At 39.1% G+C, this 19,762-nt stretch overlaps 2 protein-coding genes across 2 annotated transcripts in view; one reads left to right on the top strand and one right to left on the bottom strand.

Annotated features, from left to right (window-relative positions):
* Window positions 1-6,419, top strand: part of Dhc98D (Dynein heavy chain at 89D) — a 322,849-nt gene extending 316,430 nt beyond the window's left edge. Inside the window, exons 58-60 of the mRNA XM_067773518.1 lie at window positions 2,394-2,495; window positions 4,210-4,356; window positions 6,273-6,419. Coding sequence (XP_067629619.1) covers window positions 2,394-2,495; window positions 4,210-4,356; window positions 6,273-6,419 — 396 coding nt within the window. The remainder of the gene's footprint in view (window positions 1-2,393; window positions 2,496-4,209; window positions 4,357-6,272) is intronic.
* Window positions 6,420-13,547: 7,128 nt separating this feature from the next.
* On the bottom strand, window positions 13,548-14,715 carry LOC137244474 (uncharacterized). Its single transcript, XM_067773505.1, has 4 exons — window positions 14,508-14,715; window positions 14,114-14,440; window positions 13,942-14,042; window positions 13,548-13,877 (listed from the first exon to the last, which is right to left on the bottom strand). Exons 1-4 carry the CDS (start codon window positions 14,577-14,579, stop codon window positions 13,649-13,651), a joined length of 729 nt encoding a protein of 242 aa, XP_067629606.1. The 5' UTR covers window positions 14,580-14,715; the 3' UTR covers window positions 13,548-13,648.
* Window positions 14,716-19,762: the final 5,047 nt, after the last annotated feature.

Here is a 19,762-nt window from a genome sequence, read left to right as displayed (position 1 = left end):
ATCACAGCCCTTGTGATTGATCCGAATCCTTAAGGCAGGCGACAAGACCCGAGTACAGGCATCATGCGATACATTGTATCAGGTCACAAGTGGCTTGTCTTGTTGCCCGCGGTACGGTTTATAACGACCGTGATATTGTCGCGCACTGCTCTCTTGCGAGTAAACACCATTGCAGAATTATATATACTGATTAGTAAGCTTCACGTATAAGATGATTATAATTGGCTGCATGGTATTATGATCGCATTTTACGATCGGCATCCCTACCGCAGGGGGAACATGCACCTGAAATGTTCGAACTCGTTTAGAATAAGGTACCTATGCCCGGCTGTTTCGGTTGGTTGAGGTCCTTGTCAAGGCAAGGGTGAATATCACCGCCATACAAGAAGCAAGATGGACAGGGCAAGACAGAAGAACTAAAGTACGTTGCATATTCTACTTCAGTCGCCATAAGAACAAACTCGAAATTCGTAGCCAAGGTGCTCGTTTTGTGGTGGAAAGAACTTCGCCGCTAAATATCCGCGCTCAACGCTGATAACGGGCGACTTACGGCAATCGCAAACTAGTGTCTTCACACCTTTTATATTTACTGGCAACTCTGTATATTCTCATTTATTATTTAAAGTTCACTCTCCCTTGTGTATTCAATTTATCATATATTGAAATGTTCATTTTATTCATGAAATGTAAAAAAGAGTCAGTCGTTAACTTGAATTGAATAAAGCGAGTGTCACTTAAACTCTTTAAATCGGTTGTCCTGAATTCTGACTGGGTGACACTAGAAAATAAATACCATGACTGCCATCGCCATGATATTAAAATCATGCTTTAACACCAGGGCGGATAATGAAGGGGTCTTTCTTTGCACTAAGCTTCTGTCCCCTGATCCCCTTTGAAAGCGTGAAAAGAAGTTGGCTATATGCTGCTATGTCAGAGTTTTAGTTCACGGAAAAGTTACCGAGGTTCTGCCAAATGACGCTGAGCAACATCACCAGTGGGTTGGGAAAGAGCCCTCCAAATCATTTGAAACCAAACGAGCCTTGAGAAAAGGCGACTCCCTCTCGTGGGATTTTTTTAACATGATGGTGGAGAAGATAATTCCAGCAGAACTTAACCGTAATTGTATAGTATATTGTGACGAATATTAACAACACTAAGCGATACTATCATCTCTACGCCGATACTGAGCAGTGACTTGTATGCACATAAACAAATCAATCATTATGTCTACACATATGTCCATACAAGCAGCGGAGGGAAACGCATAAACACATGCATGTATATGAGATACTCCCAAAAGTAGGCAATCATCGGTGGAAGTATTACTCACATATACACGCGCATATGGCTATGCGAGAAGCTATAATCGTGCATCTGTAGTTATAGCTGGTGAGTTTATAGCTGGTAAACAAGTAGTAAATTCTAGAAACGCCTAGAAATATGCAAACGAGGAAAGCGAAGAGTATAAAAGCAGCGCCAGCTGAGGCATGGCAATCAGCTTGATTAAAGCACGCTATCAATAGCGAAGTATAAGCGTTATTAAAGTAGCCTAATAAAGACCATTTTGCATTATTAAATATTGGAGTTCTTTATTCAACAGTTTAGCGATACGAACTTTAGTAGAAGGTGTAAAATAAGCGGAATTTCACTAAATTCGGTACAATATTATAAGAGCGTACAATTACAAAAAAAGTGGGTCCATCCGTAAATGAGTACAACAGGAAGTGTTTGCTGCCATCCAAGATAGAATCCGCCCATTCGCGCCTTGCCAGCCATGTTACTGTTGATCGACAAAAATTCGAGACTGTGAAGGATTTCCATTAACCAGCATTAATAGCAAACAATGGAAGCTTAGAAATCAAACGGAGAATAACTCTTGCCAATAAGAGCTACCTAGGACTGAGTTGGAAAATGAAAGGCGAAGTCCGCTTTCGACGAGCAGAATACCGTTGCACAAGGACGATGTCGAGAGTTGTTCATTTATCACGATAATGCAGCGAATAAAGCCCCAAAGGCTTCGCTGGCTAGGTCATGTTGTGCGAATGGACGAAGATGATCCGGCTAAGAAAGTATTTCAGTCGATAACGGAATTTAGAAGCAGAGGAAGGAAGAAACATCCACTAAGTTAGAAGGGGCAGGTGGAGGAAGACTTTGAATTGGATTTAGTTATCACGGAACAAGAATAGCAGGCGTGATTTGTTACAAAACGGCCAAAATCACTTAGGTAGTTAAGCGCCAATTAATTATAATGGTTAAAATGATTATTGAAAGATTTTCGCTGGTGGAACCTACATTAACACACACTGGAGCTCATAGATTCTATTTCTACTCTTAGGCTTCTAGCATTTAAAACTTTTATTTTCTAATTTTCCTTCTCCTCTCTACTCTCTTAGATGGCGTGTCGCAAAAACGGTTGGCCATTAGACAGATCTACTTTATACACCTGCGTTACAGCGTACTTAGATCCGGATGATGTGGAGGAGCGACCAGCAACGGTAAATACATATACAGACAAAAGTTTAAAACATAAAAATTAAAAAACAAACCAGTTTTTATAACAACCAAAAAAAACTGCCGAAAGGTCCTCTGCAACTGTGCATGCATTTGTAGGTAAACATGTATGGTTGTATTTATATGTCAACCACATAGCCGACTCTTTTCTGAGTAAAACTCCATTACCACAACATTTCAGTCAAATAACCACCCAATTTACGCTCTACTGATTTCCCTTTGCCTGGCACGCCTACAAAAGGCGACGCAGAACGTGAGTGCTACTAATTACAATTTCTGCTTGTATTTCAAATGCGCTGACCCATTCATCCAAATGGTCATAGCGAATGCCCAAGGACAAACGATAGAACGGTTACCTATAATTATATATGGGTAACTCTGGGTTAATTTAAATATTGGCGCCCCCTGACTTTGATGGTGAAAAAAATGTCATTCTGAGGTTTTTTTTTTTTTGAAAATTGTATGACCTCTATTACAACTGCCCTTAAGTGTAGATATCAGAACTCGATTTTGGAGTACATACGGCATCGACAGCGCTACCTTTATCTCAACCGAAATACACTGAGGCTTGATTAAGTTGATCTGAGAAGAAAAATTTGCTTTCAAAATGGATCGTTGAACGGGTGTTAAAACATACTTATTATCCGATGCCGGTTGGAATTCTAAAACCCAGTCAACAGCTTTATCCAGCCGAATGTACGCTCTTTCACTTTGTGAATATTTTGCTCTTTCTTTTTATATTTTGTCTGACTGCTTTTCACTAAATACCAACCTCAGTATATTCAGTGCCAAATAAATGGGCGATAAGAATATCAAATGAGTTCCGTAAAATAAAACTGGTTCAATTGCAGTTTCATAAAATACGGTTAAACTTTTTAGACAAAGATCTGAAGGAAATTTTAAACAGCTTCTTTTTTTCTACTCTTTTTTCACTTCTCCCTCTTTTGTTCTCTTTGATCTCTTCAGAATGCAGGCCTCATTTTCGCCGATCACAAACAGATATACGAATTTGTTAAACAAGATAAACCTTAATAGAACTGTCCAACTTTAGTTGAACGAGCAAATTTTTTGATAAGTATTCCCCCCCCTCTCTTCTACTCACGAAGGTGGGAAGGGGGAATATCGAATATGTTGGAGTGTGGTAAGTGGGGGGATTGGATTTTTTAGTAACAAAAGTGTTAAATAATACACGATTCACACATTCATGTTATTATCCACATTTAATGTAGTTTGTCATTATAAATTCTAATATTCAGTCAAGACTTCTTGCATTATCCTATAGTCATGATAAACATCACAGCTTCAGACAAATCTTCAGAGCACATATCAAATACAAATTTCAGTTGAATCTTTGTCTTCTTTTCTGACTCACTCCATACTTCTGTGAACTGGAAAATTGGTTTTACATCTTTAAACTGCGTAGGGTCTGACAAATTTTGAAAAATATCATGGCATGTCAAGTTTGCAAAATTAAATTGCAATTTTTCAATATTCTACTTCCGATATTAGTAGCTATTTGGCTCATAAAATGCATACAAGCTATCGTAAAGAGATTAGCCCTGCTAGGACCCTAGATTATCCATTCCCCAAGCAGCTGCTCCAGCCGCCACCACCTTCAGCAACCTTGATCATTATTTCAATAATGCGTATTCACTACAAAAACGTATATGATTTCTTTTTCATTTTAACCGCACTCAGGGCTGCTACATTCAAGGCCTTTTTCTCGAGGGAGCACGTTGGGATTTGAATATTATGCAGTTGGCACGTTCACATCCAAAAGTATTGGTTGAGGACTTACCGATTTTATCAGTTGTACCGATTGAGGTACATCGCCTCAAGCTACAGGTAAGTAAATAATAAAGGGAATATTTGTTAACGGTGATGAAATGATTGGTATACATCTAGGCATGTGTACTGACAATATAAGATACAATGCGAAAAATCTTTTTTTAAGGTTTTAGCGACAAAAAAATTTCAATAAAAAGCTAATTCATATGTACCCTAGGTGGTCCTTATAAATCGGATAATTGCCAGTTTCGACCAGCGCCAGTCCCCCTTCGGTTGAGAAAGTTTGATTTAGAACCTCCTCCTAACCCCAAAACGTATCCTTTTACCGACAATACAAATACTTAGCATACAATAAGGGATAAAGTAACGTATATCTGTTTGGTTTAGGAGCTTTACAAAATCATAGGTCTTACATTGCCGTCACATGCGGGGATGATTTCATGCTCACCGCTGTTGTTTAAGAAGAGTGTCAACTCAGTAGGTATGACCATTTTGTCATGGGTCATATCGGCCATCATCACGAGGAAGCTTTTATACCTTTTGATTGGCATGTGCCCTGTTAGCTTACCTAAATCTGTCTTGTAGAACATATTGTGTGTATTGCAATTTGGCCCCATAATCTTATAATTTTTGTGTCCCAGGGCCCAGGCCAAAGCTAATGTGGATATCGTCCTAGTGGAGAAACATTTTTATATTACGTAAAGCACTTTTAAAGTTCTGCAAATAAATTTGTATGCATTTTGTTCTCTGTTTTGTCCCCATCTTTGATGTTGACACCCTGCAACAGTTGACCTGCCCTTTCCACTTTATGACGGTCGTCCTCGTCTAGGATTATGTCGCCACAAAATATCTTCAGTTTGGTCATGCGAATGGTGAAGGCGACTTGACCCCGACGGTTCTCGAAAAGTGGAAAAGCGGAAGAAGACTGGTCGGGTTGTCGCGCACGTGCAAGCATGGCAAGTCTCGACAGCCTTACCTCGATCTCACCCAGCCTTGTTGAAATGTTTGCTTTAGGTTTGTTCCGTCTTCCCCCCATTTTGGCTTCTTCGGAATTGCCCCATTAGTAATACTTTGGCTGGATCCGTTCCTCTTTTATGTACCATTTTCTTTCGGGTGCATTTGTTAAGGTGTCGGATTCTCTCTTTGGGAGTTTCGTACTCCTCCACCACCGATCTGTAATACGAAATATCTTACAGATCTCTTTAGCGATCTCCCCGTTATTGACTTCGTTTAGTTTTGACGGGGTCCTGTAGAATTTTCTGTTTAACACGCCTCGTCTCTGTCTCTCTGTTAATTTTTTTGAGTATCCATAAGTTTTACTTTGAACCTTGTGCGACACCCTTTAACTATATTCAATCGGAACCAAGGGCTATGTGTACTACTTTTGGCGTTTTTATTACTGTTTGAGGGGTTGAGACAGGAAAATATTCGAAACTTGGTTTATAAGGACCACCCTAAAGAATCTATATTATATTTCAATTTACATACCGGCACTTTCTTTTTATTTCAACCACCGTTAATATCTAAATACTTAATACTAATCATAGTCACCAAACACAAAAAGTTAAAAAATATAAACTCTAGGTTAACACCTGCATGAGACAAGTGCTAAAGTGCTAATGCGCTTTTGCACTTTTGCAACAGAAACTTGAAACCAAAAAAATACCGTTAAACGCTCATCCAAATACGTGCTATACCACATGTCCACTCACTAACACTATAGCAATTTTAATTATTCTGAGTTGGCTAATTTTCTTTTGAATACTCTTATCCCCCTCCTCTTTTTATAACCCGTCCTCCACACTTAGCTGTTTTTGTGTTTATATCATTTTTGTTGTTGTTGGTAACTTTCTTTTATTTTTACATTCATTTACTCGTTAACATCATTTTCGACTTTTCGGTAATTAACTCAATTGTTATTATTTTTGTTAAATTTTTATTCGTCTACTTTGCTCTCTTCATTTTACTTGCAGAATACGTTCCGCTCTCCTGTGTACACCACCTCACTACGCCGCAATGCAATGGGAGTTGGACTTGTTTTTGAAGCTGATTTAGCCACTTCGGAGGACATTAGCCACTGGGTGCTACAAGGAGTTTGCCTCACTCTAAATAGAGATTGAAAATATTCTTTTTTTTTTTTTTGTTATTTTATTTGTTTTGTTATTCATTGCATGCATTTTATGTAAATTATGAAATATTAATTTATGTTTTGCTTTGGTGGTAATTTTTCCGGGTTTCGGAGTGCACCACTTTATTTATTCTTTTCTTCAATGAAAATAAATGAGACTGATTTTGAGTGAAGATTGGATTTTTACTTTAATTGGGAATAACCAAAAAAAAATGAGCCAAAAATGTTTAGCAAACATTTTAAGGTAGCTATATTGTGCATCAGAATAGGGTCGGCTTTATATGGAAATGCCAAACTGGCAGTTGGCGAGGTCACAGCATATTCTTGAAGGGGTACTTCATAGGGTTGTGTTATTTGCAAAATACTACGACTTAGTAGCCTACGCGTATTACTTTGTATTTATTGTCAGCAAAATCAGACAGGAAATACTGTGGAAACTGAGGAGCTGACAGAAAACCCCTGCAAAAAACGCGAGTACTCCATGCATGCATGTATGGAGTACTCGCTATGGACCAACCGAGTGCTCCAAAATTAACCACAATTCATACAAAACATCTGGTCCAATTAACATTGCGATGTCCTAGGACTGGACCATATACTCCAGCTACGCATTACATCAGAGTAATCCATGGAGTACCCACAGTCCAATAAACTTCGTGTAATGATTACATTCGTTAAAAACGAGCAATGATCGGCTTACAATATGTTCGTGCCGAAACATGAGTTGGTCCATTGCTGCATTACAGTGGAGTATAATGGTAAGTAGTCCAGTGGACCACATGATCCAACGATTTTTGCAGGGTAACTGCTATTCATTTTGGGAAATTCCCAAGATTTAGTTTCCATTATCTCATGTTCAATAGCTAAGATTTTTGATTGTGCGGAGTACCTAGGAGCAGCGTTGCCAGACAATTGTGGAATAATCGCAACTCAACAATTATTCGATTTTGATAATCCAAGTTCGATTTTGTATGAGGTGTTCATACAAAGAAATTACGTATACGCCATGCGTGTACCACATATTTCTTTTTGAAATATCGTAAAAGCATGTCCCAAAAACAGCGTATCCAATGAAAATTTTCCGAAGTTTCCGATACTGGTGGGAAAAGCATAGGCCAGGTTGAACTGGCCCGTCAATAAAGACCTCACATATACTGAATGTGTTCATAGAGTTACCAGGATTTGTTTAACGACAAAACGTACGAGGCCCAATCAGGTGCCAGGACTTATGATAGAGAATATCTCCGTTCTCTTGGCAATTTCTGCCTCGATACCTGGAAATCTGCCGCCGCCAGCTCGTACTTCCTTTATCTCCTCTCTCTTTTTGATTTCTCCCAAACGGACTGGAACGTGTACCGTCGATTGACCGAATAATGTACGCTCCCTTGCCAACTCATAGCCTTTTTCGTTACCTTCTGTCCCATTATGACCAGTAACCCAGTACAGATATATGTGCCGGCCTGAGCGAAGTTTTTCCAAGGTTTTTTTGGATTTCAGAACAATTCTTGATGAAAAACTTTGTGTGATTATTACCCTAATCGTCGCCTGACAATCAATATATATATTGACGCGCCTGCAGCTTAAGCACGCTTCCTCCAGAATTCTGCTGCTTTCTTCCGCTATAACTTCCGCCTAAAAGACGCTGCAGTAATCTGGCAGCCTGTAAGATCTCCTTATTTCTGGATCGACACAGTGAACAATAGGCCCGACTCCCTCTGTTAATTTGGACCCATCAGTATATAGATGTATAGTATGTTCTGCCTTTTCTGCTCACCGAAAACCATCCTGATGTGGTCCCGAAACAGTCCCTAGAACCTACCGAAACGACCCCGTAGTATTCCTATAACCATCTCAAAATTACGAAATAGTCCCTTACACCAACGAAATGATCCCAAAATAACCACAGAAGACAACGCCTACCTACCCCAACGCTCTGCTACAAAAGCATATCGCTCCTGATTATTATGTTATTATCTGCGATCTAAAGCACGACTCAGCTCGTAGCACTGCCAGGACATTAAAATAAATAAATTAACGCAGTGCGACATTCTTCAAGCATGATTTATGTATCTTTGTCGAGGTAGCAATCGTATTTCTTTTCTAGTTTTCTATAGAAGGAACCGTTATCCTTGTGGTCGCATCGTCTATTGTTGCTTATACCTAAATAAACGTTATGTTGAAAACCTTGTCTTTAAGCTGATCACTGTAAGACGCTCGATCATAGAAGCCAAGTCCCTATCCCACCACAATACCTCAGCTTTAAGTTGCACTTCTACTCATATGACCAATTTAGTATCTGCGTATCATCCTATTTTCCTTTAAACTTTCCCTATCTATGTGGCGAAATATCAGCATTTTTCCTGGCAAAAACATCAACCAGTCGAAATAGACGGTCATCGGTACGTTCTCCTCAGAGAGTACGCATATTCTAGGTGCATTTCCTAAAACTTAACAAAATCATCCAAAAAATATCGCCGCGTTCGCATTCGCGCTTTGCAGCCATGTCACTGTTGATGGATATAAAATTGAGACTGTGAAGGATTTCGTATATCCGAGATAGAGATATACGCCGCCGCCGAATGTCAACAAAATCGGCGCGGCGGCGGCGGCGGCCTTACTATATTTTCTACTCTTTTGAGACTGTCTAGGCCATTTATTGTTCGACTCGAAAATTGGTCCGATATGTCCGAAAGGGGTATCAGGGGATGCGCATCACTGCCAGTTATAAATACTTTCTAACCGTTCAAAAGTTATTTCAGAAAATAGGCGCTTTCAATGCCGGATTTCGCATAACCGAATTCACAAAGTTATTAAAACAAAACACTTAAAGAAAAGTTATACATATAATAAACTTAAATGCTCACTTCGCATAATTTTTTAAAAAAATTAATAAAGAACAATGTATTTAAGTAAAATGTCCCAAAACACATTTTAAAAATGTCCTCAAGTTGTTAAAAAAGCAAGTTACCCAAAAAGTGCCGAATTTTATATTCCGAGTGGCTGAAACAATAAGGGAAATCAGTGATACCAAATCCTTTAGTATGCTCCGGTGGTTTAAGTTCTCCTTTGAAATGATTTTCAGCTCACACTTAAGTTGCATATACATATCTTTAACATGTAGGAGAAGGGTTGGAAAAATCACTTTATTTGCTTAACTATAAAATAGCGGCTGAAATCATAATTTTGATTTTCACACTTCACACCCTATCCCCAACTAGTCACCCCTGTGGGCTAGGGGAAAGAATATGCCCACGGTAGATATACCGGTCGAAAGAGGCGACCATAATACCATGGGTACCCAATCCATGAGTAAGGTGTTTTACTCGAAAGGTAGCAGGGTGGACGGGGGTATCACCCTGTGGGACCCTACGCATGGTCCTTATAAAAACTGCTACCGCGGGAGCAGGAGAAGCCAGTGTGATCTGATGCACGGCATCGAACGATGCTTTGTACTCAGGTCTCACCTCTTGTCCTGGGATGGCCCCCTTGTAGGAGCATCGCGGTGGCTGTGGTTTAAAATAAGAGCTCACTTTATGACACGCTCTGAGTAGACTTGTTTTCCCTTGGGGCGTGCAAACCCAAGGGAATTTGACCCTGAGGGGCAGATGAAAGGTTGGTCACATCCCATAATTGTGGCATACGGAGATGTCGGTAATATATGATGAAACACGGATGAAAGATGGTGAAGAAGAAACGTATGTCTATCGTCAGCCGAAAAACAATCGATAATTGTACGAGTGGGCCGGTGCTCATCTCGTCTTTTGAGATGTTTGAGGTTGCTTTAGACTGCGTAGCGAATAGGAGGCGTTCGCAGGATGGATGGCCACATCCTAAAATGTGGCAGATTTAACGATGTTAGATCACTGCAGTGTGGCAAGCTGCTGTTGCAAAGATATTGCTGGGGCGGGAAAGCCCCCCAACACAGGTCTATGGTTGAAAAGGTTGGCCACTGCCCTAAATTGTGGAATAAAACGGAGCGTAATTGAAGAATAATGAAGAATAATGAGGAAGATTATACAACGAAGCGAGTTGTTAGAAGTTGTATACCACAGTAGCAAATAACGATGAATATGTGGGCATATATAAAGTAGCAAATAATGCAGAACAAAGTTGCATAAAACTGAATAGAACGTTTAGCTGGGTTCAGTTTCAACATGATCTTAAACGCACAAGTACCTGTGACTAGCGAGATGTGTCTTGTTGCGCAAGTGGTTTAGTACCATGATTAGTGAAGATGTATGTACCTTGTGAGTGTTTGTGTCGTAAGTACTTGTGAGCATCACTGTCTGTTGCCTTAACAACAGATAGTTTTATTCACAAGGAATTATATGAAGTTCTCATTCTATGGAACATTTAAGTAGCTATTCATTAAGGAAAGACACTTGCGCTGATAGATTACGTCGGTAGTTGGTTCACGGCGAACGGGCGTTTCTGATCATAACATGTGGTGCATAGCGCTGGAGGGAGGTGCCACCCTCAAGCAATGTCTGAGCAAAATCAGCTCCGTCGTTAACTATATATTATACATTGTTGTAACACTGCAGGACAGAAAAGGTTGGTCACATTCCTAAATTGCAGCACAAATCTCGATCTGATTGACCTGACAATTAGATACCCGAGATTATAAAATAAATGAAAGAGGGATACTGAGGCAAGCACGGAACTCGCGGTGGAGTTGCCGTGCAACCGGATGCCATTACCCGAAAATGGAAGAGGAGGGTGAATAGTCCTCCTCGGCCAAGCCAAGGCTGGTGGACTTGAACACCCCAGCTCACCGATTGGTACCAACTTGTTGGGCCGAAGATCAACGAACATTGATCTGTGTTTTACACCGGAGGTAGGTCTACGAAGACAGGGACTCCTGTAAGCACTTATCGACTATCCCCAACTAGTACCTTGGAGCAAATCACATTGGATATAGTATATCAACCATGTTTAAATGTCACCTAGACGTTACGGCTCCTGTTACAAATGTGAATACGTAAGCACATATATTTACCAAGTGAGGCTTTGTCCTTCGTAAGAACACTCAAAGTGGTGAGGCAAAAGCATTCTCAATACAGTGGAACAGATGACAGAGTATTCTGCTACCCTAACGTAGGGGATAGTCGAGCTAGTCTGAAAACTAATGAGCTCTTATATCATAAGGCCGGAAACGAAGACGATTGAAGTAAATACATCGAACACAAACGTATGCAAATTTTGGTCTACATTTTAAAACTTTTATCCACGGTTCTTGCAAGTTTAAATTATGTGGATGCGCCAAGGATTATACGATTTTCACCCATGAGTTACGCAATGTTATTCACTTAGACTGCTTATGATGTCGAGGGCGGCATCCTTGGCAGAATAGTTACTTCCTAATGTTTCAAGATGTTTTTTTGGTGTAGCTCGGAAGCATAGCGCGACAAAAACAGCCGTCAGAAAGTCTTCTGAGCTACACCTAGAGCTTCTAAAAAAGTGACGTCGACGAAGGTATGAGTTCGAAGTCGCAGTCCTATAGCTGCTGTGCTGGCATATTGTATAAGTACCAGGATGCGTGGTAGCGACTGGTGGTCGGGATTGCTACAGTTCGCACATCGGTAATTGTAGCTCTTAGAAACAGCCAAAAAAACTGAAGGCGCCCTTTGATGCGATCAACAATAAGCCAGCATTGATGCTAATCGTTAAAACTGTGCCGCGAGAGTCATGACTTTTAATAGAACATCAATAGCAACCGTAAGCGGGCTTTGTGCGTAGCCAACAAGGAGCCACATATGATTTAAAGAAATCGTGCCGACGACGGGTATTATAGTTAGCCCAGAACATCTCCTTCAGTGAAACTACGCTACAAAAGTGTTACCATTTTAAGTATTTCTCCCTCTCTCTGCCACAAAATTTTCTGAACGATCCGCGAGAGGCAAAAACCGCGGATCTTTCCGAAATAGCCGAAACGTCGACTTCCTTAAATACATATAAACAAAACCTTTCCAAATATTATTTTTTTAAATTTTCGCTTTAAAAGCCTCCCAGATACTCATCCGCGAGTTAATGATGTTTTTCCACATCGTCAAACATACCACTGACGGCAGCAGTATGTTTCCATATTCATTAGTTGTGGACAATGTGATACTCTGAAGTCCAGTCATTCAATTCAGAGGTTTACGCTGATCACTTTGTAGGCGCGCCGGACACGCAGAGCCTACACCGCCACCACCGATTAAGTAACCGGCGTAAACCTCTAATCCAAGAACCATAATTAACAGCAATAACGAAGTCAGCTTAGAAATAAAACAGAGAAAAGCACTTACCAACAACAACTTCTTCTTTGAACGGACTAGGCAACAGTAAAATATGCAGTGTTCGAGACAAAAGTCCTCCTGAAGATCTCGAAGCAGGGATAGCTGGTATGACTTATTACAAAACGGCCAAAACTGCTATGGCAGTTAAGCGGCAACTAATTAAGTCAACATTTGAAAAAGGATATCCCATTCGAGTCGAGTTGCATTTATTCAGTGGAAAGCGTTTTTACGTAAAACATTCCAACGCTAGCGCTCAGCCCAGAAAGTAGATTTTGATTTTTGTTATCTCCTACGATAGACTTACCTACATCGGGTATTTCCCCGTTCCCTAACCGAGATATTCTGGATATGCTGTATTTTTAAGGCTGAGGTTTCCGCCTGTAGGACCAAAGGCCGCTTCCTTTTCCATAAAGAGTCATAAATGGAGTCCCTATACTCATTCGCCCTATCATCTTATGGTACGTAGATGCAAATAAACTGTATATTGGAAAATGTTGCCTTAATGCAGGGGCGCTCATTTACAACCGTGAACATAAGTACTATGCAGCAAAGTTTCCTTCAAACCATAAAATCGACACCGTGGCATTCTGAAGCGTGTCTCTTTTTACTTTGGTTATATTAACCAACTTTGCTGCACTTTTTTTTGGACTTTAGTCGGCTGTTAAGACAGGCATGCCTAATTGTGGGTATAAGTATTCTAAGCAAATGGACCAATGTACTTCATGATCACCACTTCCAACATTTTATTTATACGTTTTAACCTTGCGGCGCAACTGAAAAGAAATTTATGATAGTGATAACAAGTTGCGATGCTTTATAACTGTATATTTTTTTGCATTATTTGTCGACCTTTAGTGTACATATGTATATAGTTTTGGCTTCAAGTAATTTTATTGCATTTTCTAATATGGGTTTCATCTCAATCCAAAACAATTTAAAATTAACTTCGTCTATTGCCACAACCAAAACAAATCTTCACGTGCTCGAGAAAACTGGACTTTCTCATAGGAGGTAAAAGTTCAAGGTTTTGTGATCCGCTATCATCTGAGTCCAAATCCGAATCTATAGTCATTTCTTGTATGCTAAAGGTATCGCTAAGCTCAGTTTTGCGCTGACGTTGGGCACTTTTCACTTTGGCCGGAAAGAATGAAATTTCTTCTGTTTCATCGCTGCAATGAAATTGGAGTTTGACAATATGTTTTAGTTTTCAATTTTCAGCCACGCTAGACAAACCTATTATCGGACTTATAATCTACAAGTGGTTTTTGTTCTGGATCGCCTGGTATTGGTAAACGATTAATGGGTATAAGATTTTCTGATTGAGTTTTGCGTATCTAAAAAAATGAAACATTAAGACGTTAAAATCAATTGACTGCATTTTGCAGTTTAGGGCTTGCACACTCACATTCTCCTGCTGCTGGTATTGGCTATAGTTGCGTTTCGCACGCTCAACTTTTAGCTCCAGCTTGCGCTGCAGTATGCGACAGGTATTTGGTGGTGGTTGCGTACTATTCACAGTACTATCATCACTATCGCCAGCCGTCGAAGTATTTGCCAGCCCATTTGTGGTGCTCACCGCCTTCGCTCTGTATCCAGCTGTGCTACCAATTACTGGTCCACCACTTCCACGGAAGACTACTTCTAAATCAGCCATATGGCTAACTGCTGACACATAATTTGCATCGGTCATGGCCGTTGTTTCTTTTTCTTTTGCCATTGTTTGTGTTATTTTCTGTAAACAACAAAAATGCAAATGAACACAAAACTTTCTAATATCATCCTGAATTTCGAATTCTTACCACTGTTGATTCCTCATAGTTATTCGATTGCTTATCCTCGCTATCGATACCGCTATCCTCCATGACAGGCATTACTGTCAACTTTGGTTTGCTAGTGAATGAATTGATTTAAAAATTTGTTTTGTTTTAAATAAATTTTACATTGTTTTCTTTGACTAAATGGAAATTCAAGATGACAAAATGCCAATGAAACGTTGTAGTGCGCATGCCCACGATAACATGACCAACAGCTGTGACAACGGAAGTTATTGATTTTTCAAAACAAACAGCATTGCCATTACAAAAGTTTACGGAAAACAAATCTCTTAACGGGAATAATATATAAATAGACAACACTGGTAATTCTTTACTTTAGCTCACAACTGCTAAAACTCGTCCAATGATATCGGGAGAGGTGTCAAAACACGTGCTTTGGACCTAGGACCACGAATCCGAAAGCGGAAATTGAAAATTTTATTTCTTTCCTTAGATTATTTCTTTCCTTATATATTTGTATTTTTGATGATTTTGCCTACCCACAAAAAAAAAATATAGGTAAAAGTGTTTTGGGCGGATATATTTTTGGGTTCCAAACCAAAGTAAGGTGTTCTGCCCAAAAATTCTATGCATCCCACGCCCGATTTTGTAGCGCTCCGGGACCATTTTCGGTTTTTGGAAATATATTTTCACAGAAATAAAATGATTAATTTCCGTTTTCCGATTCGTTGTCCAAACCGCGCCTTTTGATACCTCGATTTACTATCGAAAATATGTAGGTTGTTTATCGACATGTTATCAAAAAGTTATCGACTTTTTCCTAATTTTTTATCAGCGTACTATAGATAGTGATTGAAAAGTTGCCGATTGTTTCGAAAGAGTATCGATTTGTTATCGAAAACTATAGATTTACTATCGAAAAGATATCGATTGTTTATCAAAATGGTATAAATGAGTTATTAAAAAGTCATCGATTTGTTATGGGAGTGCTATCAATTTGTTATCGACGGCTCATCCATTTGTTATGAAGTAGACCTCACTATAAAATCGAGGGTACACTGGTAACCCGTCGATAAAAAAACTGATAATACGACGATAATTACGCGTCCGATAGTAAGCCGATAGTAAAAGTATAACTTGTCGGTATCTTTTGTTACCGATAGGAAACCGACGAAACTCTTCTCAAATAGCCCGAAATTAATTGTTTCTGGTAAAGGGCTTTACTTCAACCCCTCAGAGAGGTTTTTTAGTTTTCTTTTGAGGCCCACTTGCAGATCTACAAATCTGCAATGCTATATACGTAGTGCAGGACCTGCCGAAGAGAATAACGTTTTATTAATCTTTAAGGGTTTTGGATGGAAATATATCAAATTAATGCACATGATGTTTGACACTTTACAACCACATGCTTGGTTTCCTCCTTAGTCAATCATGTGTAACTCTCGCCTTTTTTTTTAGTCTCGCCAAGTCTGATTGATACGTCTATGGTACAAGCTTCTAGGGATACGCCCTGTTTAGCTATCTCATATGCGTTTTTTTTTTCTTTTACATCTACTTCCATATGCCCATGGACCAAATACAGATGTATAGTTCTCTCTTTCACGATTATTTCCAGTGATTATCTACACTTGAACACACTTTTAGATGTTGTGCCATAAGAGTTTACTGCCTTTTTTGCTGCATGGCTGTCAATGTAGATGATTCGTCTGCAGTTTTAGCTATTTTCCTCCAGTGTTTCTACTGATTTAGTCACGGCTGCTACTGCTACCTGAAAAACACTACAGTGGTCTGGCAGCTTGCAGGATCAGTTTATTTCGTGGTCAGTGCAGTATACGTTTGACCGTACTCCTTAAATTACTTTGGAATCAACAGTGTACACTTGTATCGCCTCGTCTGCCATTTGAGCGCCTTTGTGCCAACCTTCCACCACTACTATGGCTCTAAGAAATCCATCGAACAGCCGGTAGGGAAGTGGGTAGTCTGTTCGTCCAATATTTGATGTTTTAAAATAGAGAGTGCCAAATGAGAATGCTAAAGAAAGCGTCATTTGTATTTAAGAATAGACAGTTGGTAGTGAGAAAGTGGCAGATATGAATGCGAAACCGTCACTTCAACACGAGAATAGTCAAATGTAAATGAGAAACAAATAAATGTTAACGCGAAATCGTTTTATGAAAATTTGAATAATCAGTTGCAAAAGGAAAGGTATCACTTCGATATCAGAAAAGTCAAGATTTAATAAGAAAGCATCAGCTGATTTTCCATACCATCATTTTAAATTACCAGATGCTGAAACATTCAATAAGTTGGCGCGATATCATTGTCTGGAGTGAAGTCGATCGACGGAAGGAAAGGTACATTAAGGATGAGTACGTGCTCCGTTGGGGTAAGAAGAATCGGCTTATGTAGTTATGGTTTGCAACCATGCTGTTCTAGAATCGAGTCAGTGGTAGCCTGGTGGAAATCCTGCGTTTATTATCGTGCTCGCCCATGCTGATGCAAATCGGGGCTGTATACATATGATGACCTATAGAAAAAGGCACATTTTGAACCCGACCCCCTCAGATTTTGATGAAATTTTGCATAGAGGAAATGAGAATAGAGATTTGTAAATGAGAAAACGCCATTTGAGAATAAGCACAGTAACTTAAAAAAACAAGTAAGGACGGGACTGTCTTCGGCTGTGAAATAAATATAAAATAATAAATATAAATATAAAATAAAAAATGGCAAAAACCCCCTTATCTGAACGATCGGTTGTATGGGATATATATTATATATAGCTCCGATCAAAGTGATTTTTTCAGGATATCTTCTATGATATATTAGAATATACATCACCGAGTTTCACGTATATACTTTCTAAATTGCGGCAGTAATGACCAAAATCGTCTTAACTGAACGATCGGTTGTATGGGAGATATATGTTATAGTGGCCCGAACCTACCGGATCCGACAAATGTCTAATATAATACAAAAATACATCCTTGTGCCAAATTTCATTGAGATATCTCAAAACTTGAGGGACTAGTTTGCGTTCAAACAGACCGACGGACGGACAGATGGACGGACAGACGGGCATGGCTATATCAACTCAGTTCGTCGCCCTGATCAATTCGGTATACTTAATGGTGAGTCTATCTTCTATATTTCTCAACGTTACAAACATCGGACCAAAGTTAATACACCATTTCATGTTCATGAAAGGTATAAAAATTTAACTGAAAATGCGAAAGCGCTATTTGTAAATGCCAAATTCCTGCAGTTACGTTCGCTTCCGCCAACAAATATTCTTATGCGGCAGTTACCCACCGACGTGTGCCGTACGTAAGGACGTTTGTCTTACGAATCACGTTTGACCGAACTCTCAAGCCCGTAGGAATCAATGTGTGCGTCTGTGTACATGTACATAAGATATTTGTGTGTGTATTGTTTACAGATAAGCACTGTTGCCATTGACCATTTTGCATGTATGCTTATGGAAACATCAACTTTTTCCAATTTAATTTTTGATATTGTAAAAGGCCGAAATACTATTAAATAACTATAAATAGATTAAATATTTATAATCAGCACTTTTACATAATTATTTCGAATTATTTTCACAATTTTTCAAACTTTAATTAGGCGTTTTTGCATAAAATTGAAACGGTCAAAAATTAGCGCACAAAAGTTTACTAGGCAACTCTGTCTAGTGAGAGAGCGATCAGCTGACACGTTCTTACGGAAAAAATCAAAATTGTTTTGATTTCTACGTTCCGGGCTACGTACGTACGGGCGTTGCACGTCGGTGAGTTTTCGTTTACATTGCACACTCATAAGATAGGTCGTGTCAGCTGACACGTTTTTTCTACGTACGTTCGTGAGTAACCACGGCTTTAGTATTGAAGCCGTTGCCCTAATACATAGACCTGTTTGTATGCAGGATGATGTCTCCCTTCGCATATTACAACCGATATGCGTTGAACCCGACCCCCTCAGATTTTGATGAAATTTTGTGTAGAGGTACACTTTACCTATACAAGCACAACCTCATTTTTAGAAATTCCATTTTTTGAAAAATTGTGGGCGTGGGAAGGTGTCAAAATTGTGAAAAATGCGTGAAAAATGACAGTAATAGGTATATTTGAGCTGTGATAATTACGGAACGGCTCAAACCGATTTCAAAGATCTTGGTACCATTGGAAAGGTATTCGCATCGGCTTTCGAAAATATACACTCACAAAATTTTTTATTACACTGAAAAATTTTTTTTTCTAAAATTTTATTTTAAACTTGGAAAAACTTCAAAGGCCAAACGTTTTAAAATAAAATATATTTCTTTAGAAAGGTCTATTTAATATATATAACATATCCAAAAACTAAAATGGCATATTTTTTCTTTTTTTTTTAATTTTTAAGTAAATGCATCTCTTTATATTTTGTTATCATGGTACTTTTGAGCTGTTATTACTACGGAATGGCTTAACCGATTTCCAAGATCTTGATAACATTGGAAATATATTCAAATTGGATTTCGAAAATGTATACTGAAAAAATGTTAGTTACAAATTCTCAATTCGCAACGCTTGCGCATATCCCATTTACAATTGACTTAATTTCAGTTGATGTCAATCAGAAAATCCCACTAGTTATACTCAGCTGAGCAGAGCTCACAGGGTACATTAATTTTGTTCGCATAACGGTACCCCGTAACAGCATAAACTAATCGAGATATATATAGAATGAGCTGGGCGAAAAAAGAAATACATTCATCCACGATAACTTGAGTAAATTTTGAGGTATTTTAATGAAATTTGGTATGTAAGTTCCTGGCCACTAATCCCAGATCGCTATTTAAAATGAACGACATCGCACTTTAACCACGCCCACTTTTTCCATATCGAAAATTTCGAAAACCCAAAAAAGTGCGATAATTCATTACCAAAGACGAATAAAGTGATGAAACTTGGTAGGTGGGTTGACCTTATGACGCAGAAAATTAGTAAAATTTTGGGCAAAGAGCGTGGCACCGCCCACTTTTAAAAGAAGGTAATTTAAAAGTTTCGCAAGCTGTAATTTGGCAGCTGAGTATGTAATGTTCGGTTAAACCCGTACTTAGCCTTCCTTACTTGTTCATTTTAGTTCCGGTCGAAACACTATGGACATATATATGTGAGGTCTTTATTGACCGGACAGTGCAGCCTAGTTCTGATCGAGGCAGGTGGCAGTGTAACGTAGTCCACCGAAAAACAAACACCTTTCCAACCCCAACATGCCCGCAATAAAACGCGTCCATA

The sequence above is a fragment of the Eurosta solidaginis genome, chromosome 1, assembly GCF_040869045.1.
Source record: "Eurosta solidaginis isolate ZX-2024a chromosome 1, ASM4086904v1, whole genome shotgun sequence".
Lineage (NCBI taxonomy): Eukaryota > Metazoa > Arthropoda > Insecta > Diptera > Tephritidae > Eurosta > Eurosta solidaginis.
This window is presented reverse-complemented; position numbering and strand designations above follow the sequence as displayed.